The following is a 21810-nucleotide window of genomic DNA, read 5'->3' as shown; positions in this document are numbered from 1 at the left end:
ACTCGGAATCAGCAAAAATCGACTGTCGCGGACAACATCAGTCCCTTTCCACGTAAGTATGAGGCTCGGAGCAGGAGCTATGGCGCTTGAAAGTAACCTGTGGCTTGACGAACCAACCGACTGAGCTATCTTTCCGGGCAACATTCAAGGGTCACGAGTTCAAATCACATGTTATGTACCTTTTTTTCCCCTGTGTTAGGCTGCTGAGCACAAGGTTGCGGGATCGAATCCCGGCCACGGCGGCCGCATTTCGATGGGGGCGAAATGCGAAAACACCCGTGTACTTAGAATCAGGTGCACGTTAAAGAACCCCAGGTGGTCGAAATTTTCAGAGTCCTCCACTATGGCGTGCCTCATAATCAGAAAGTGGGTTTGTCACGTCAAACCCCATAATTTAATTTTTAATTTAACTCCTGCGGGGACGGTAGAGTATCCGTCTCCCGTACAAGAGGACCGTGATTCAAATCCCGGTGCTGCGCAATTCTCCACTGGAAAATACAAAAAAAAACGTGTGTTGAGAAAATTGCACAAACAGGCCTGGAGTGCGGCCTGATCCCGGTGACCAGAACCGGTAACGCATTCTCTCACCAGAGCAGGATTGGCCACCCTGGTGCAGTACTTGGCCACAACCTCCTATATGAATACGACAATCAAACCCCGGCCCTCAGTCCCCAGCAGCCGCAAAGCAACTGACAACGGCGGCGGTCAGATCTGTGACGCTGCAGAGGGTGCTAAGAATACCTGGCTCCGGACAGGCCGCCATTGGAATCTGAACCTGGCAACGTTTAACGCTAGAACGTTATCTAGTGAGGCGAGTCTAGCAGTGCTATTGGAGGAATTAGAGGGCAGTAAATGGGATATCATAGGGTTCAGTGAAGTTAGGAGGCCAAAAGAAGCATATACAATGCTAAAAAGCGGGCACGTCCTGTGCTACCGGGGCTTAGCGGAGAGAAGAGAACTAGGCGTCGGATTCCTGATTAATAAGAATATAGCTGGTAACATACAGGAATTCTATAGCATTAACGAGAGGGTGGCAGGTCTTGTTGTGAAACTTAATAAGAGGTACAAAATGAAGATTGTACAGGCCTATGCCCCTACATGCAGTCATGATGACCAGGAAGTCGAAAGCTTTTATGAAGACGTGGAATCGGCGATGGGTAAAGTCAAAACAAAATACACTATACTGATGGGCGACTTCAATGCCAGGGTAGGCAAGAAGTAGGCTGGAGACAAGTCAGTGGGGGAATATGGCATAGGTCCTGTTAGGGTCGAATTAATGGAAGTTGACTGCATTGCGTATGATTGGCATAATTATGTAAATAACTTTCATCATGTAGATCTTTCTCCTTGCAGTTGTCATCGATTCAGGATCACGATACGAGGCTCCTTACCCAAGCGGAGTATCGCATTTCCTAGAGAAGATGGCGTTCAATGTGAGTCGTTGGTCACTTTGAAGTTTCTGTTGGCTGAAAAGTTGTTGTGAAGGGGAGATTAACTGGAATAAATGATGGACTGTAATAGAGTGCTAACGTGGGCAGGTTGGTGCATGTTTGTGCTAATTATAAATGCAGAAGCATGACAAGTGGATGTATGAATTCCTCCTGTTTGTCCTGTCCCATGCACTGGTGCTGTATTCCATGAATATACTTTAAAGTGTGAAGTTGAGGTAACCAGTAATAGAAATGTAAAGGGGTGCAGATAAAGCATTGAACCTTCTCCAGAAAGAAATTGAGCTGGCAATTTGTAACTGCCAGAGATCTTGTAGTGACATTTGTCCTGCACCTTCTGATAAGCCCTTACAAGTGCTGCTGATGTAGCTGCTCATGTGCAGCATTAGTTGCCACTCCCAGATCATTGTTCATTTAAGTATTCCTTGAGATTGAGGAACAATCTCAATCAGGTTAGATGGGCCATCACTTGATGAGTGTAACAATAACATGAGTTAAAGCCAACAAAAGAATGTTTATTCAAACAGGCATATTGTATCTATATTTCTACACATGAGGCAAAGGCAGCCACATGTGATTGTAATCAGTTGCACAGTCAGTTGTACGTATCGGCATATGCACACATTGGGCAGACTTGACAAGTACAATACATTTCCCTTTCTGTAACTTACAAAGGCCTTAATTATGAAACTTGGATGAAGGTAAATCTGGCAACATTGATGCCTTCAGGTAGCATGTTTATTTATTTATTTACTTATTTATTTATTTGGTACCTGCATCGCCGATAGGCTTTACAGTGGGGGGCACACTTTCACATTTGTAATTTACAAGAAATCATGCACTTAACTGAAATCATGCATGGTCTCATCGCTTCGAGACGTAGAACAGTGGCTTCAGATAATTTCTTTTGTCTATACCAATCTGTGAATAATAGATGCTGGAGAGAAATCTTAATCTTAAAGTTTTTCTTTGAGCTTTAAGGTCTGGCCTATTGTAATTTTCAAGGACAAAATGGGCTGCCCTATTGTGAATTTTTTTTCCAGTTTATCCACATATCTTGAGTGTATAGGTTCCAGCAGACAGACGCATATTCAAGTACCGTGTGGATGCGAGTTTATATTTGGGAAAATGGCTGAAATTTCTTCTGAACAAACCTAGGAGACCAACAGTTTCCTTCACCATGTAATTGACATGCTTTAACCAGGTGAGCAGTAAGGTAGATGCCTAAGTACCAAATTCTGCGCTTTGCTCACAGACACGTGGTGGATAGCGTTAGCATAAGACAGGTAAGAGCGCTTCCTTGAAAAAGTTACGTGTACACATTTTTTAGCATTCAAAGTCATGTCCCAATTAGCACATCAAACGAATATCTTATCTAAGTCATCTTGTAGGCTTTGCATGTCACGTGAGCTATCTGTGACTCTGTAAATCACACAATCTGCGAACATTCTGAATGAGGATGTAACACCATGTAATTTATATTGCTACGAGGTGCTGCAAGAGCGAACGATGATGAGAGGGCTGATGAAGACGACGACTGCCGATAGTCATGCGCCAGGCTCCATCTTGTATGCCTGTCTTCTGCCTGTTGTATGTATCTTGTAAATATATTGTCAAGCGTCTTTTCTCCCCAAAACATTTGGTGGAGAGTGCGGGTTTTTCAAGTTTCAAGATGGATCTAAGCAGCGGACGCCCCTTGGCGGCATCTACAATGCCACTGCACAGTGGGGATGAGAATGGTTCGAGCAGGTCACCAGCCGTGCCTTAATCATCCGCCGCCAACCGCCCTGCCATCTTCTCCCAACCGCGTGACCCCGGTACCTTTTCTGGCTCTGACAACATGTCGAAGATTGGCGGCAACTGTATGAACGGGTGAGCACTAGCAACAACTGGGACCCAACTCTGATGCTGGTGAACATCATATTTTACCTGGTGGGCATGGCATAACTGTGGTTTCTGAACCACGAACAGGAACTTACGAGCTGGGAGGTATGTAAGCAAGAGCTCATTGATCTGTTCAGCAAGCCCATCAAAAACCGTCGTGCTGTGCATAAAGAACTTGCATGCCGAGCTCAGACTTTCATCGAGTCCTACGTGAAGTACATCCAGGACGTGTTTGCTCTTTGTTGCAAAGTTGATGACACGATGCCGGAAACAAGAAAAGTTTCGCATGTCCTCAAAGGTACCACGGATGACGCCTTTACACTTCTGGTTTTTAAGAATTCATCCACAGTGAAAGACGTTATCAATGAATGCCAAATCTATGAAGAAGCAAATACCGTAAAAACCGGACTATAGGTCGGACCGGAATATAGGTCGATCCCCCAACTAACGAATTCTCAAAATGAAAAAAAAAAATTCAATGGCAGAAGTACCGAAAGATATGACACCCTTACCTTGAAACAAATGCGACTCAGGGGGTTGCACAATGGTGACAGTATTTATTTAAATGCTGATCGCAAGTGCACCTGGGCAAGTTTTTAGCGGTATCGCGCGACCATCGACACGCGTGCTTGTCAACACCTTATTAACGGCGCTGAGCAGCGAAATAAACGAGATACGCGCATGTGTACACACGCCCTTACTTTCGCTATTTCGCCGCTCCGTGCCGTGATGATAAGGTGCTGATAAACACGCGGGTCGATGGTCGCGCGATACTGTTAGAAATTCGTCGGGTGTACAGTACACAGAAGGGCACGAAATGCGCAAGCGCTACTCCGAATCAGAGCAACGCCTTTGATCAGAGTCGGATGACGAGTGCTTCTCGCTGCCCAGTCCATAGTCGCGTGCGATCTCTACCGCTTTCAAACGGATGCATTCGGCAGTCACAGGCAGCGATCTTACACGCAGCTCGCGGACGGACTCCGCAACCTTGCCTTCCAGTTCTGCAGTCCGCTGCGATCCGGCACGAAATGACGTTTTCTTTTGGTTGCTGCAAGTTGTAATACGTTGCTTTCGCCTCCGCCACTACCGAATGCTCTTTTCGGATACTTCAAGTTCGCGCTGTGCCGCCAGGTTGCCGTGGGCTTCCGCGTACTCAATCGCCTTTTTCTTGAAGGCGACGGTGAATTGATGTCGGCTTCCGCTCATTTTGAAACAAAATGAAAATGCAGCCTTCAATTAATATAACATTGCGACAATGGAAACGCGAAATTCCGGTGCCACAACGTCGCCATGCCGCCATAGACGCCGCGCTGCTGCTGATGGCAATGGCGGCTGTTTACTTCATCCGCCCATTGTTGCAAGACTTCCGTAGTTTTTCCGCCAATGTCCGGTATATAAGTCGAGGGTCGACTTTTCGCGATGGTTTTTTGAAAAAAAGTTCGACCTATATTCCGGTTTTTACGGTAGTTGCTGCGTTACTCCGAACTTCACACATCTTCCGAACACGGCTGCGACGTCTACCTGCAAGGACCTCCGTTTTCCACCCGTTCCTGCTGCACCTGACAATATTGTGCACATCATCTGCCATGAGATCGAAGCTGCCTCCCCACTTCCCCTTCAGGTGCGTAACTCCGATGAGTCCCACACAACCATTTCCCTTATCCAAACCGTTGTGCGTCAAGAACTAGCAAACGCAGGATTACAGACGCTTTGCCCAGTCAACGGACCTGACTACCACCCGCCCGTCGCCCTTGAGTTATACAGTGGCCAACTGTTTGTCCTCATTATCAAAATTCCGCAGAATGGCGCACTTCCGATGCCAGTCCTATTTGCTTCTGTTGTGGACTCGCTGGACACATTTCCTGCCATTGTCGCAGTGCTTGGAACTCGCAGCCTTGGCCGAGCTATCGAAACATCCGATGTCCAGGTGGTAGTTCTTCGAGTGCCGGTACACAATAACGACAGCGCTCCGCCATCATCACCAGCACGATGAAACCACTCCCCTTTGTTATCCTGACACCTGCCCCGCTCACCTATGCGTCGTCGCTCTCCTTCTGCCTCATACTCCCACCACTCACTGGAAAACTGACGGGCACACCTCCGAGAGGTGAGCCTGCCATGATGACCCGACCAGAAATTCCTCTGCGCACACTACCTGGACATCACAACCTCACCAATGTAGACATGGATGGTACACAGTCGCCGACCGTTTATTCGGCCGAACCTCATGGACACTGCGGAAATGTCCTTATAAACAGGTGTCCGAAAAAGCAGATTAAGAAAAAAAATGATATCTTTTATTTCCACGCACTTATTCCGGCTCGGCAGTAGGCTTGAAGCAATCGTGAATGCGCCGTTGCATGCTGTTCCGTTTACACGCAATCAGATGAGCCTGAATCTCGGAGAGGGTCGTACAGTCACTATAGGCTGCTGAAAGCACAGTCACTGCTTGTACACGCTTTGCATGCGACGGCAGCGTAGCACATGGTGCGTCATCTTCCGACTCGGAGTCATCGTCCGGTGGTGCAACAGAAAAGTGACGAATGATCTCGCCGTCGTTGAGTTCTGCACATGTCAGTACAGCAGTGTCAGCACCTGTGAAACTGTCAAATGAGACGGTGTCCGGAATCGCAATGCAACCACTGTGCAGGTCTCAGCAGAACATTTTCCACGTCAGTAGGGAGCACATCGGAAGGCGACAAATCTTAGGCCTCCTGGCACCCGCTTGCCGGCATTCCCCAGCGCAGTCTGCGCAGGCACTGTCGACGCCATTAGACACATGACATGACGTTTCCGTATGCTGCGTTGAATCACCGGAATCTCGACACAGCACACAAAGCAAACACCACCATGCCGACACCAGTTGCACAAACAAAAAACGTGGGGGTGTGCTCGCAGCGTCGTGCGCGAAGAAACAAATCAGCTGCTGGCTTGTCTTGACATGGCTTAATAAGCTGAAACCGAAACTGCTGTAGAGCCACTCTATCGAACCAGGCCAATGCCTCCTTTACTAGATGCCAGCTGCGTTGTCCATAAGCTCGGTTCCTGGCCCTCTCCCTTTTCTCTCCTCCGCGAAAAGGCAACGAGCGCCGCTTGTGGCGGACGTCTGCAACCTAGATCACGTGCTGCGGCCTCTGAGATTACCATGGCGTCTGTTGCCATGTCGGGGGCCCGCGATAACGCTCGCTAACAAACGCCCGCGCATATAAAGCGCCGGTGGAGCATTCAGCCGCCGCTGCCACATCCGCCGGAAGTTGAAAAGGCAACGAGCGCTGCCTCACGGAATTTATGCTGAACTAACTTCAACTAAGGGAACCGCCGCCGCAATGGGAAAGCGAGCAACGCGGCTGGCATCTAGTAAAGGAGGCATTGACTAGGCAGAAACGATGATGATGAGCGAGGATTTGCAGTAGCGCCACTTTGTGGGGCAGCAAGGAGGCTCCGTTTAAAACAAAAACGGCGCTCAGCAAGTCAGACCATGCACCGGTCAGAGTCGGTGCATGGTGCTCTCGATTGAGTTGGCTCAAGGAGTGTCCGAAAAATCAGACGAGAGGTTGCAAAGTGTCCGAACTTTCGGCAGTTGTTATACATTATGATCTATGGGGAGAATGGCGGTGCTGCGAAGCAGATCGAATAATCGAGCATGTCCAAATTTTTGGAGTCCGGAAAATCAGTCTGCGACTCTACCTGTCATCGCATTCATTGACATTGGCGCCCACATATCAGTCATGAGCTCAAACCTCCGTATTCGTCTGAATAATGTTCTTATGCCTGCTCCGATTGCTGTAGTCTGTGTAGCCAATAGTGCGACTTCGGCTGTTGCTGGGTTGTGTATCGCCCGTTTCACAGTTGCCGGACGCCACACTTCAGTTTTGTTTTACGTCTTGGATCAGTGCCCACACGCAACCATCTTAGAACTTTACATTCTCTCGGCACATTCGGCTCTTATTGACTGCTCTGCAGCGGTTATCCAGCTTGCCTTACCTCATGTGTTTGAGCCTTCTGATCCTGTGCCGAGTTGGCTGTGTTCCGCTGATTACATTCGTCTATCACATCTAGCCGTGATGTACCGTATTTACTCGCATAATGATCGCACTCGCGTAATGATCGCACCCCTGAATTTTGTCGTCAAAATTCACTCTTTTTTATTTCCCGTGTTTTGATCGCACCTCGAATTTGCCGCAGCGATATGTCGTGTGCCAAGTCTAGCTAATAATGATCGCGCTATCTGTCGAATGCTACGCGAACGACTCTTCAAGACAAACCAAGCGGTCTGCATGCACCAACCATTCGCAAGCAGATGCCCCATTTCATTCCTTTCATCACTTTCCGCACTTCCATGACAAAAAAATAAAAAAAGAAGAAGAAGACAACAACCAAACTCGCCTTTATTATGTGTAGGCTTTATAATGGCTGTGGTCAACAACAACAAAAAAGGCGCCTTTCGATTCTTCTCGCCTGCACTCGTGGGCACGCAACGCAACAAATCGCGAGCGGCAACGATAGCAGCCACACTAATACGTTAGAAGTGTGCCCTATTCATACGCCGACGCTTGTAACATGGCTAAGATATTCGCCCACCCTTAGCGGAAATGTGCTATATTAGGATATTAGTGAAGACAAAAGCCGCAGTTTCTGCAACATGCCTGCCAGGTGTTCCTGTCACTGGCAGCTATAGAAGGATCGACATTTGGGCGAGTTGGTACTGGTTGAACATCTTGAAGGGGCAGTGCAAAAAGACGATGACAGAAGGCAGGAACATACAGGACCTGTGTGTTCCTGCCTTCTGTCACCTGTGTGTTCCTGCCTTCTGTCATTGTCTTTTTGCGCTGCCCCTTCAAGATGTTCAACTGGCAGCTAAGCGTGGCCATCTGTTTCTGTCCCCTCAAAGTGGACATGGCTACGTTATTGCCGCAAACTTTCCGCTATTAACGATATTATTCATTACTGATACGGAAGAAACTGTTTCAATGCGCGTAATGTACTCTCAAGAAGAATAAAAATCGCGTTCGGCTCGCTTCGCCGCCCGCCATTTTTGTTTTGGTGTCCCGCACCACATACAGGGCAGCCGCCTATTTGTTGACCTGTTGTCATCCCGCAGCAAATGCGAGATGAAAGAAAATTTTTTTTTTGCAGGAAATTTAATCCACGTTATGATCGCACCCTTGAATTTGCGTCAATTTTTTTTTACAAAAAAGTGTGATCATTATGTGAGTAAATACGGTACATAGACGTCTCTCCTGATCCCCCTGTGGATGACGGCAATTACATTGTGTCGCGCAACGTTACCGTCTTCTGTTAGCAGAATGTCATGTTTCTCGGTCATCAGTATAAAGGGCAATGCTGCATGTCTCTCTATTGTGAATTTTGGACTATGTTCTCAAATGATACCCCAGGGAATCTCTCTTGCAACCCTAGCTCCAGCCTTTGACTATCACATTTCCGTCTTAACTGAGCCTGCTGCACCGCCTTCTGCTGCTATTGATTTGAACCTCACGATGTTAGATAACATATCGAAGATGATCGCCACTGACCTTCCGGCTGAACACATAGTCGCGCTTCGGGGTCTGCTCATGTCATACAAGGACATTTTTTATCTCCATGACTGACCACTGGGCCAAACAACAGTTGTCAAGCATCGGATTCACACCGGCGATGCCGAACCCCCACACTAACGTCCCTATTGTGTCTCCGCTGCTGAGCGCCAAGTTATACAAAAGGAAGTTGACAAAATGCTTGCCCGTGATATCATTGAACCTTCTTCAAACCTATGGGCATCTCCTGTCAAGTTCGTTAGAACAACAGCTGGCGCTCTGTATCGACTACCGGAGTCTCAACCAAGTAACAAAAAAAGACGTGTACCCCTTACCTTGGATAGATTACGCCCTTGACTGTGTCAGGGGTTCCAAGTATTTTTCTTCGGTAGACCTTCGTTCCGGGTATTGGCAGATCACAGTTGATGACATGTATCATGAAAAGATGGCGTTTATTACACTTGATGGGCTCTACCAGTTTAAGGTGATGCCATTCAAGCTATGCAATGCTCCCGCCACATTCTAACGAATGATGGACGCCCTCCTTCAAGGCTCAAAGTAGTCAATCTGCTTGTGCTACCTCAATGATGTAATTGTCTTTTCGCTGACTTTTGACACACACCTCGAGCATCTCTTGACAGTTACTTCAGTGTTCCACAAGGCAAGACGTCAGCTCAATTCTACTAAATGCCACTTCGGCCGCCAGCAACTTACTGTGCTCGGACACCTCGTCGACTCATCTGGTGTTCGTACTGATCCGGAGAAAGTTCGTGCGATCAAGGATTTCCCTGTGCCCACCTGCACAACCGATGTTCGAAGCTCTGTGTGCCTCTGCTCCTACTTCCGCAGTTTCATGCGAAATTTCACTGACACCCTCTAATGGAAGTTCTTAAGAAAGACACGACTTTTGTCTGGGGTCCCGACCACGTTAGTGCATTTGCTGAGCTGACGACGCGATTCACGTCGCCACCGACTCTCAGCCACTTTGACATGTCCGCCCCAATGGAGGTTTGCACCGACGCCAGCGGCCACAGTATCGGCGCTGTTTTGGCACGACAGCATGGTTGCGACTGTGTCATTCCTTATGCTAACCGTCTTCTGTCACCAGCTGAGCGCAATTACTCGATCACCGAACGTGAATGCCTCGGCCTCGTTTAGGCAGTAGGTTAAATTTTGCTCCTACCTCTACGGACAGCCTTTCACGGTTATCATCACGCCCTATGCTAGCTTTTATCTTTAAAAGATCCAGCTGGACATCTCGGTTGGTGGGCTCTACGGCTCCAAGAGTACTCTTACACAGTGGTGTATGAGACAGGCCGACTTAGTGAGGACACTGATTCCTTGTCACGTCATCCAGTAGACCGACCAGACCAGCCTGAGACCAATGCGTAAACATCCATCCTCGTGCGTACTGCATTTGGTGATATCGCCAATAAGCAGCGATGCGTCCCTCACCTGAGAGACATCATTCTCAGCCTGACGGACCTGCCAACTTTACCCTCTTCGGGTATGCTTGTGTTGCAAGATGACTTATTGCACCATTACAACATGCACCCTGATGACCCTGAACTGATGCTGGTTGTTCCCAAGCATGTGCATGAGACTGTGCTCGCACAGTTGCATGATGTCCCAACCACTGGTCATCTGGGAGTCTCAAACACATATGACTGTGTTCAGCATCGTTTCTTCTGGCCTGGTATTTACCATTCCATGTGCTGTTACGTCGCCTTTTGTAACTCTTGTCAGCACCGCAAAAAACCAGCAGCTGTGCCAGCTGGTCGTCTTCAGCCCATTGAAATACCACCTTCGCCATTCTTTCGAGTTGGTCTTGATCTCCTTGGCCCTTTTCCTCTATCGCTTAGTGGGGACAAGGGGATAGCAGTTGCTACGGACTACACCACCCGGTACACGATCACGCGGGCTCTCCCTACCATGTGTGCAACTGACATGGCTGATTTCCTTTTCGACGCAGTGATACTTCATCGCGGCGCTCCCCGACAACTCCTTACCGACTGGGGCAGCTACTTTCTCTCACAGGTTTTCCAGGACATCTTGCACACCTGCACTACAAAGCACAAGTTTGCAATGGCGTATCACCCTCAGACCCTCACAGAGCGGCTCAATAGAATTATCACAAATGCTCGCCGTCTGCATCTCCACCGACCACCATGACTGGGATGCTGCTCTGCCATTCATCACTTCGCCTACAACACGTCCCACAATGATTTTGCTGGTTTCTCTCCGTTTTTTCTCTTGTATGGACGAGACCCTATACTACCGTTTCTCACGATCCTCCCAGCTGTTCTCGATACAATGTCAGAATATGCCCACGATGCCATATCTAGAGTGACCGAAGCACGTGAGATTGCACGTCTGCCTCTGACCACTTCCCAAGAAAAGCAACAACGCATATATGACGCTCGTCACCACGCTGCCCACTTTAACCCTGGTGACTTCGTGCTTCTTTGGAAACCAGCATGGCGAGTTGGTCTTTGTGAGAAGCCGATTTCACCCTATTCAAGCCCATACTGTGTCTTGCATCAAGTGACAGACGTGACCTAGAAGTTACAACCTCTTGATACCTCCACACCGCGATCCTCCTCTGATATCGTTCACGTGGCTCGACTGAAACAATGTTGGTCAAACCCACCAAGCGCCGGGACAGCGCCTTTGCCGCCGGGGGTCATGCTATGAGGCGCTGCAGGGGCCAACGATGATGAGAGGACTGATGAAGACTGCAATCGCTGATAGGCATGCGCACGAGCTCCAGCTTGTGTGCCTGTCTTCTGCCCATTGTATGCATCTTGTAAATATATTGTCAAGCGTCTTTTCTCCCCGTAACAATATATAAGAAAAGGGAAATGGCCCCAGAATAGAACCCTGGGCGATGCAATAAGTGAAAGGACCATGGTTCGACAAACAACTACGCACTGCTGATGCTGGGACTCAGAAATCCATAAGATGACCCTGTCATTCAAATTGTTGCTGCGTAACTTAGAAACAAGAAGATTATGCGCAGCAACATCAAATGCCTTCTGTAAATCCAGAAATGTACAATCAATAACCTTTTGTTATTTGTTTAAGATAACTTTTGTTATAACCTTTTGCTCGGTCATATGTAAACTTGACCAACTGTGTAGAACAGAACAAACCTTGATGAAATCCATGCTGTGCGGGGTTAAGTAAATTATGTTTTATCAAGATGCATCATGATGCAGCTGTAGATTACATGTCCCATTGTGTTGCAAGCTATACTTGTTAGAGGCACTGGCCTATAATATTCTACCAAATTTCTCAGCCCACTTTTATGTATGGGCACAATGCAAGCCAATTTCCAGTCTGTTAACAGGTAGAGACTCTTCTTACAAACTCTTTTCAAATAAATCGATAAAGTACAATGACAATGTATCACTTGACCAACTGTGTAGAACAGAACATACCTTGACAAAAGCCGTGCTGTGCGGGGTTAAGTAAACTATGTTTTAACAAGATGCATCATGATGCAGATGTAGATTACATGCCCCATTGTGTTGCAAGCTATACTTGTTAGAGGTACTGGCCTATAATTTTCTACCAAATTTCTCCGTCCACTTCTGTGTATGGGCACAATGCAAGCCAATTTTGTTGGTAGAGACTCTTCTTACAAACTCTTTTCAAATAAATGGGTAAAGTACAATGACAATGTATCAGAACAGTTTACAATGTATCAGAACAGTTTTTAGCAACTGCAGCAAGTAAGTCACGTGGGCCGCTTGCAACTGTAGGCTTCACATTATGTAATAACTTTCTAATACCTGTTGCACTAGACATAACTTCTGGCATCGGATCAGCATCTGGTGATGGAATCTGTAGTACTCGCGATTGCGATGAATGAAATACTGACAGGAAATATGTAATAAAGGTTTCAGCCTTGCATGCGTCATCATCAATCAATCACCACTTTTTATTGTTGGTACCAAACAATCATCTTCGCCACGACTGTGACCAAATTTCCAGAACGGTTTTGAATCTTGATCCAAGCTGTTTCCAAGTGTAGAAAAATAAGAATGTCGCATTATTCTTGCTAATGATTTAAATTCAAGCTTCAGTCTCATTAATTGAGCCAGATTCTGGGGGCAATGCTTCCTCCTGAGTTTCTGATAGACACATTTTATTCTTCTGCTCAGATCACGCAACTGGCTGTTGAACCATGATTTATCTTTAGCTCTTTTAGAAGATAAAGTTCATGCAGGGATGAACGTGTCTAAGTTGATCAACCAGAGAATTGAAAACTGGAAAATGGGATTCCAATTTTATGTTAATGCTATCATAATTGCCTTTACTATATACATAGACTCTTCACACGAGTTTCTTTGCGACTGATGTGTTACCAATAGAGATGTCAGCTATCACTATATTGTGATGACTTATTCCCGACAGTACCTGAACATCTGAAAGAACATTTGTGGTATTACAAAGCAATAGATCAAGAATATTCCCAGAGCCATCTTTGTGTGATGCATCATGAATGTTCTTGTGGCACTTAAGCGAATCAATTACTAGGTACAAAAATGTTGAGTACAAACAACCTTGAGCACTGTCTCTCGGGGAACTGGCTGGCCAATCTATGCCAGGGAGGTTGAAATCCCCTCCCAACAAGATAGGATCGCTCTCAACGGAGTCGAGAATACCCGCTAGATGTTCAAATTGTGCCCGTGATGAATCTGTTAGACAGTAGGCCACCCCAGCAGCTAAGCTTTGCCTACTTAAATATCTTAATTTATAAAACATAGACATCATAACACTGGAAAATTGCAACAATGCATATGGTACTCTGATAGCAACAAGAATGAACACACCTCCTCCTTTTATGCAACAATCACAACGAAAACACTGACATCCAAGGGGAAAAACCTCAGAATCTAAGACAGACTAATCGAACCATGACTCAGTTTTAAGAACAATTTGTTTAATAGATTGGACAGAACAGAATTCATCGATCTTATTTTTGATGCTTTGGCAGTTGATAAGCAGTGAACTGAGCGGCCTTGATTTAGCAGGATGAACTTAGTGATCACAGCTTGTCTACTCCCCCTGATTTGCTATCATGCTGATGTTTCCCATTTAAGTGCGGCATATCGAACCTTAGCACTGGCTTCTTTCCATCCTGTTTGTTTCTTTTTAAATAATCCCACAATATCTTCCTGTTTTTGCGCGCAGAGTGGGAAGAATCTTCAGGTATGCTATAAGGCATGTCTTTCAGGTTATGCACGCTTGAGAGCACTAAAGCCCCTGCATCTACGCGCCACCGCCGCTCTCTTAAGTAGCGCCAACCTTTGTGTGCGCCGCCTTTTCCCCTCACACCAAATCCGGTTCCGGCATTTCCGCTTCCGGTATTTCCGGTTCCGGCGTTTCCGCTTCCTGGAATTGCGCTGCGAGAATTTCCGCACCCATTGCAGACGATGGTGAGGCGCCCGTGCTAAACAACCGGTGCAAATCTGAGTTGCTCGCACTAGCCATTCCACCAAGCGTCATTCGCGTGCATCTACGCGCTTGTTTGGGTACGCTGCGCCCACACGCTTTGCCTGTCGTCCTCTTTCGCTGACAAAGTGCGGAGAGCCATGGACTGTGGCTGCATCATCGGCTGCTGCATGTGTCCGGTGCTGGCTGGAGGGGATGTATGCTTCAAAACAAGAAGAATTCAAAGGGGACAAGCTGTTGTATTCCGCTGAAGTAGTAGTTTGCGGCCGCTGTTTTCCAAATGCACGAAAAACGGGAGTGGTCGATCTCCAAGCGCCCAGGCACTACATTCAACTGTACGTTGTCTCTCGTGGCACAACCCGTCGCAGGTTGACGCGAAGCCGTGAACACGACCAGATCGCCGATTACAATAGGCGGTGGTTCTTGGATGGAATCGCATTCACAGTTTCAACCGCAGCTGGTGCAATTAAAGCCTCTCTATCGACGCGAAAGTAAACATCGCTAAAAAACATAGCGTCACTTCCACTCGGAACAGGAAGTTGAAGCTATGTAAGTTCCGCTTCACGCCAGAAGCTAAGGGGGTGAGAGGAGAGGAGCGTGGAGGAGGAGGGTAGGTTGGCGGTACTTAGCTTGGCCGGCGGTGGCGCGTAGATGCAGGGGCTTTAGAGAGCACTGACTGTCATACCTTGAAGGAGGAAAATTTCACAGTGATAGGTTGATCTTTGGCAGCTTCAAGTTTACTTAGCCTGTGAGTGCGTACAATTTCCAGCAAGCAAAGTTGAAAAGCGCATACATCAAGAACAAGTTCTCAGACTGAGCAGTGGACTCATTCTAAGAGTCCTCAAGACCAAAAAGGGTCAGATTTTTCCGCCTTTTTCTGTTTTCTAAGCCTACAATTTTGGCTTTCAGTACCTTCAGTGCTTCCTGGTCTTGGCGCTGTTCAGCTGAATTAGTATCTATGGCTTTGCTCATGTCATCCATTTTTGCAAGCTGCTTCTCAAGAGAACGTAAACACTCTTTCAAATCATTCATTTCAGTAGTGAGCTGGTTTTGATTTGCCTCTATTGATGTTAATTTGGACATCACAATTTTCTGGCCATCGAGTAATTGAGTCAGCTGCTCAGAAGGTCCCGGATTCATTTCAACATCATCGCAACACAGAAGCAAAAGTAAAAAATAAAATGCGTGATTGTGAAACAGAGATAGCTACTGCCTAGCATTAACATTCCACGACGGCATATCCTTCTGCTGTGATAACACAATCAAGAGCGGTTAAATGCTGTCCTATTCTACAGCTTCCTGGACTGCTCTTGAATGCTCTTGAATGTCTATAGTTAGGTTCAAGTAAATATTAATTTTTTGGCTTGAGGTGAATAAATGTAGCAAGGTACTTCCGTACTTAGCAAAACGGTTTCAATATCGGGCTTCCGTGCTAGACGTTCTGTGTTCGAATCCTGCTGTTGGGCAATTTTAATAATGTTTATTTAATTATTTGTAGCACAGTACTTTCTTGAAAATGATGAGTTTACAAAGTAATGAAGCCGTTTGAAGTCAGAACGATGAACTTTAGGCAAATCCATGTATTAACCATCATTCCCATCCTGGCTGACCTGGCCCTCTCGCAGCTTCTATAGTCACTAGCACCAAAGTTTCCTAGAGTAATTAATGTATGAAACTCTATGCAGTAAATGATCTCTAATATGTTTTGCACAACGGTGGCAGGTTTCCTAAAGTCGGCATGACCGCAGTACATTTGTGTTATTCGGTAAAGTGTCTGAACACCGTGAAGGTGGTTTTGGTATCTTATTCAATTGGCACTCTGCAAGCAATTTTCGGCCCAATTTTCCTTAAAAAAGAAAATGCCGTGGGCTAGAATGGCGTAAATACTGTGATCAGACATTGGGGAACTGCAGTTCTCGCTTGAACTCTATAGTTCTCATTTCCTAGGGCAGCCTGGAAGTAGGTGTTTTTGATGGGAGATGATGTGTGTTGAACCCATTCATCGTCCCCTAAACTCCACTGAGGCAGATGCTACCACTAAAGGGGTTGCTATTGCGGTCGCCAAATAGGTCAGGCACATGCGTGCTGACTGGTGAAGTTCGAATTATCCAGCAAAGGCCAATTTTACGATCGAAATAACAAAAGTTGGCTCATAGAAATGTATAGGTGCCGGCCGGGGCTTTTGGACAGGATTGAATTAACCAACAGGTTGAATTAACTGGAGTCAAAATAACTGAAGTTTACTGTATTGAATGTGTATTTTGTTATAATTTGCGTCATACACTAAAAATGTTTTGCTGTGTAACTGTGTTCAGAATGTCAACAAAAGGAGCAAAGATGCTGAAAACAAAGTGGCAAGTGCTGTTACTAAAGAGCCATAAATAGCAGTACCGCCATGTCACATTATTAGTGCTGTTATGTTGCTTCATGTAGTCATGAAGGGCCTTCAGCCTGGCTGCTTTATGAAGCGGAAGAAGTTCAAAATACTGTGGTCTCACCTGTGAAACTCTGAGGTACTGTAAAATTAAGATTCTTTTGTACAAATCTTAGTTTGGCTTGTTGTTGTGACATCAATATGAGGCAGTGCATAGACAGGATGATCCGATACAGAAGTTTTGTATGTGTTGTGCCGATTGAACATTCAGTTGAATATTCTAAAATATGCAATATTCTCCCAACCCTACAGTTGCAAATTGTGGGGCATTTAAACGGCAGGACATATCCACTTGAAAATAATTCTGTGGATAGCATCACTTTCAAGATATGCACTGTCGTTTCACTTGCTTTTATAATGGAACACCTGTTTTATGCTATGAGGTACAAAGGTAGCTGTACTGCCAGTATATTGCATCCCAAAGTTCGGGAATCAATATCCTGGAACTGGTGTCATGCTACTAATTCACTCCAAGTGAATTATTTGTGCGAACTCCTCAGCAACAACTTATAGATTGTGATATGTGCCGTAAGTTTAGTCAAGAGTTCGACGAAAGTTTGTCATGTCAGGTAACATGATGATGAAGAAATTGTGGTCACTGACGAAACCAAGGTGAAAATAACACAGATGTTTGAGGAGTGTGATCAAGGAACCCGTACGGGTCCCGAAATGTCTCTGTGTTATTTTCACCTTGACTTGGTCAGTGACTACAATTTCCTCATCAAGGTAACTAGTTAAAGCATAATTAGATAATTTTAGAAGTTATTCAATTGGGCATTCTAATTTGCAATGCAAATAATGTCTGCCTCTTCAAATAATCCAGCACAAGGACTGGAAGTGCTCTTTCTATGACAAGTGATCTTAAAAATGTTTGGCATGTTTAGCGGAAACACCCAGTATACATATTTATCAATGGTCTCTTTAATTGTTTGCTTAAATGTGTTAGTTCATTTTAGCCAACTTTGCTTAAACTGTGCTGGCAGAGGGATAAGATTCAAAAGTGCTAAGTAGGTTGTCAGCTGATTCGAAAAGTACTTTGCAAATTCTCAGCTACTTGAGAATTGGGCCAAGATACTGAAACATAGCTCGCTAACGTCTATTACTTGTGCTGCCTTTGTCTGAGCTAGAGGCTTGGCTGGTGTGGAGAAATCAACTTTTTTGAGAGGTAAATGCTCCTTCCATTGAGACAGGCACTAGAAAAACCAGTTTAAAACAGGACACTCAGTGTCTCCCACATGCATCACCTGCTATGTGATGCGTGCAGGTAGAAACACCCAGTGCTGGGTCATGGCCAAGAAACTGTCTACCATGGAGTTTCCCTTCCATTTGTTACCAGGAAAAACCTTGACAAGTAAACAGAAATCTGTGTCCATATTTGGTACAGCATAATTAATCGAACTGACCAGCAGCCAAGAGGGAGCAGTCACAAGGACTGGTGCCAGATTTTTTTATCGGGCATGTGAGATACTAGCGTCAACGATGAAAAAAGTGGGTGAGGCAACGAAGAGCCAGAAATGGGAAATGTGCTGGGGAACCCGGAGGTCAAACTAATGAGCAAACTAATGAGTGAATATCCCATCTGCAGCAGCTGCTTATTGATGGGGGCCGAATGCGAAAAGGGCCGTGTGATGTGCATTGGCGGCACGTTAGAAAACCCCAGCTGGTCAGAATTAATCTGGAGTCCCCCACTTTGGCGTGTCTCGTGATCAGATCGTGGTTTTGAGACATAAGAAAAATAAAGGAAGTGAGTAAGAAGGGTGCAAAGGAAGCTGTGAAATGCACGGGTGTCACAGTGCTACAGCTGTGCAAGATATCGCCGCGCACCGTTGTGTGTGTGCTCATTTGGCTGAGGTGGAGCTTGAAGTGCAGCAACCTGTGTTGCAGTCCACACGAGAGTTCAAGGACCGGGATGCAGTGCTACAGGAGCTGGAGAAGCAAGGCGGCATCTGTGACTGCCAGGGATCGAGGCAAGTGTATATCTTACTACACCTTGGCTCATGGCTGCATTGGCTTTGGCCCTACCAGTACCACTTAGGTATTTCGAAGCTTCTTTTTTATGGTGAGTTTGCATATTGGCTCGAGGATCTCTGAAGAAACCTCTGATGTCAACCAGCTGACACTATTGAAAACCGTTTAATAGCTCATGCCCCAGATATGGCAACTATGACATCAGCAGCCCTTCCAGCTACCTGCAGTGTGGTGAAAACATGGTCTCTTAAGCTGGTTTCTCTGGGGGTGGGATGTGAGCACCACTACCTTCACAAGTCATCAACCATCTTTAGGACTGGGACTCCTGTGCCAATTGTACCATTTTTGGTACAAATGTATATTTCTGTGCCAAACTGCGCCAAACATAGAAAATTGACTGAAATTGCACTACACTGCACCAGAATGGCTTCGGTATGTGTGCTCCAGCAGTGGCCGTGGACAGAGAGCAGATTTGTTTCCCGAAAGAAAGTGCAGCCATTCTCATTCTGCACACCGCGCAATAGTGCCATCTCCCACACCGTTTCTTCTAATTTTTGCACTTGCAACTCTGGACTTGTTGGTGCTTGGCAGGTGCTTGTGTGGCAACTTGCTGCTGCCCACTGCTGCAGCAGCAGGCAGGCATCTCTTCTGTTCCCAGGGCCGGTATAAGGTAAAACTATTCCAATCTGTTATTGTGCTCATGTGGGTGCGGCCTGGGCCATTTTGACCTATCATGAAGGGCTAATGGCAGTTTTGGAATAAAAACAGATCAGAATAGTTTCACGTGGAATCATCCCAGGGTCGATTGCAGCTCTCTGGGCCTTCGTTGACAAATGGTGACCCAGAAATTATGTTGCCATGTCGATTGGACCGCATAATTTGCTATCATCATGAGTGTTGGTGCAGGAATACATGGTTCGATCGTAGTGCCACAGATATTTTCGGCTTTACAAGAAAATATCCGCCATGCTGCCACTCAACCCACTCTTCTATATTCTAGTACACTATAGCTACAAAGTGCGCTTCTACCGTGCCGCATTCTGATTGGCTTGCAGCAAGGCAAAACCATTTATATTAGGTAGAAATGGCTTCCAATAAACCACAATAGTTCATTACTCTGGATTCTCCATGCAGTCTGTAGGTGAAGTGCATTTCCAGGCAATTGACCCACACTTTCAAGACATTAAAGAAAAATGTATTGGACTACGTTTAGAAATTTTTGACTGACTATTGCAGAAGGCATGTTTTTTGGATTGCTACCACTAATACAAGCAATATTATCAAAATTTGCATGCAGTAGACAGTTTCAGTAGCAGGGTAATCTGCTTCAAAATTCAGCTTAAGACATCACTTAAGTAGGAGGGAAGTGCTTTGCCAATTTCGCCATCTTGCGCCAAACCATTGAGCCGCGCCAATCTGTGCCAAAACACTAATTTCTAATGAAGTTGCCAAATTTAGCACGATGTTGCTTGTTCAGTGGCAACCACACAGCCCGTAGCCATGCATTGGCTAGCGCTTAGCCCTGCAGTCCAAGCCTAAGTAATCCGTTTCAGTGTTGGCGTGTTTGGAGTGGGATTGTGTTTGGTGATATAATTGTAACTAGGCCACAAGAAAATGAAAACAGTTTTGTGCTATACAAAGCATTAGGAATGTTTTAATGCAATAGCTTAAGGGCTCCGTGTTGCAGAAAATTTGGTGTCGGTGTTGGCGTTGGCACCTGTGTCTGCGGCTGAACAAATCATCCAGAACGACGCATCCGGAACAGCGCAGGCCCTCTGTGTGGCGCATAGGCAGTACTGAATTGAATTTCTCAAAGTAAAATGCGTCAGAAAATTTGTAATGTATCACTTACACAAAGCCTACTGACATGATAGCGTGGGATTGTAATCTGAATATGCGTGAAAACATAATTCCGTTGCATGGAAGCTCGAACACAAACCCCTTTTTCAGCTGTCGTTTGTCTTAGTAGGAACGGGGCAGCCCTTTCGTTTCCTAGCAACACCATCAAAAAAAGAACCAGAAAGCCTGCCTTCATGCATAGTGTTCACCACTAGCATTTCCAGGAAAAGATTGCGGTTGCATAAGCTTCAGTTGCTGGGAAGCATGAGAAGCAGTCAGAGATCTTTGAATGCTATTGCGTTCCACTCTTAAAGGCGAAGTTTAAGCATCCTCCAAAATTTTATAGAAGTGTTGCGCATTTGCGTGGATGCGGACCAGCTCAAGATGATCTGAACTGGCGCTCATTTCATGGGAAAGGAAAAGAAAGCGGTACTGAATGAAAATGTTCGTACAGTCTGCCCAGTGTAGCTCATCAGTTTCACTGTATATTTTAGCACTCCATATTGCACCCAATTGGTACATCTGCGTTGATTAATGGGCAAACGCCGTATGTGTGACATTCTAAATCTGTTTCGCACGTGCACCACGTCTGCTTACCGGGATGATAATGCGGCACACCGACAAATTACTTGCCTGCTTTCATGAAACTTTTTGGTCACAAATATCCAATCGCAACCGCAATCGTCGCTCAATTTTCACACTTGGGCTATGCTATTCTCAGCACGGTTATATCACACAAAATCAGGCTCTTGCCGCCGCAGAACGCAAACCAAGCATGTAGTGTTTCATATTTAGTCAACCTTAATGGCAAAATTGTGGTCGTAACTAAACGTTCTTCTAAACGCAAACCTCTGAAATTGCATTTGCAGCAACGATGTTCACGACACAACAGGCAGATCGAGTCCAAAAAATTTAATAAACCATCGTTCAGCGCACAAAATATTGGTTGTGTTTACAGTGGCTTTATGGCGCCTTTGGCAGAACCGTCAATAAGCACTTCTAATCGAGCTTATTCAAGGTACTGGTCAATGACGCAGACAGGAAAGCCAGTAATTTTTTATCCCTGTGTTGTTTTCAAAAATATCTTGGAGCCTTTTCTGGGTAGGCGATGTGAAATACTGGCAAACTTGCAATGACCAGTATGCCACTTTACATTTATTCTGCTTCATATGCTATCTTGACTGAATCACCGAGAAATAAAACATACCAGAGGGCACTACATGAATCTTGTTCACTGTACGTT

The 21810-nt window shown here is 45.9% G+C and overlaps 1 protein-coding gene across 6 annotated transcripts in view; it reads left to right on the top strand.

Annotated features, from left to right (window-relative positions):
- LOC139048163 (mitochondrial-processing peptidase subunit alpha) overlaps positions 1-21810 on the top strand; it is a 364881-nt gene that overhangs the window by 14780 nt on the left and 328291 nt on the right. For all 6 annotated transcript variants that reach the window (XM_070522712.1, XM_070522716.1, XM_070522715.1 and 3 more), the window contains exons 3-4: positions 1354-1433; positions 18645-18727. In XM_070522712.1, coding sequence (XP_070378813.1) covers positions 1354-1433; positions 18645-18727 — 163 coding nt within the window. The remainder of the gene's footprint in view (positions 1-1353; positions 1434-18644; positions 18728-21810) is intronic.

The sequence above is a fragment of the Dermacentor albipictus genome, chromosome 7 (genome assembly GCF_038994185.2).
Source record: "Dermacentor albipictus isolate Rhodes 1998 colony chromosome 7, USDA_Dalb.pri_finalv2, whole genome shotgun sequence".
In the NCBI taxonomy this organism is placed as follows: Eukaryota; Metazoa; Arthropoda; class Arachnida; order Ixodida; family Ixodidae; genus Dermacentor; species Dermacentor albipictus.
Note: the sequence above shows the minus strand (reverse complement) of the source record. Positions and strands in the feature narration are given on the sequence as shown.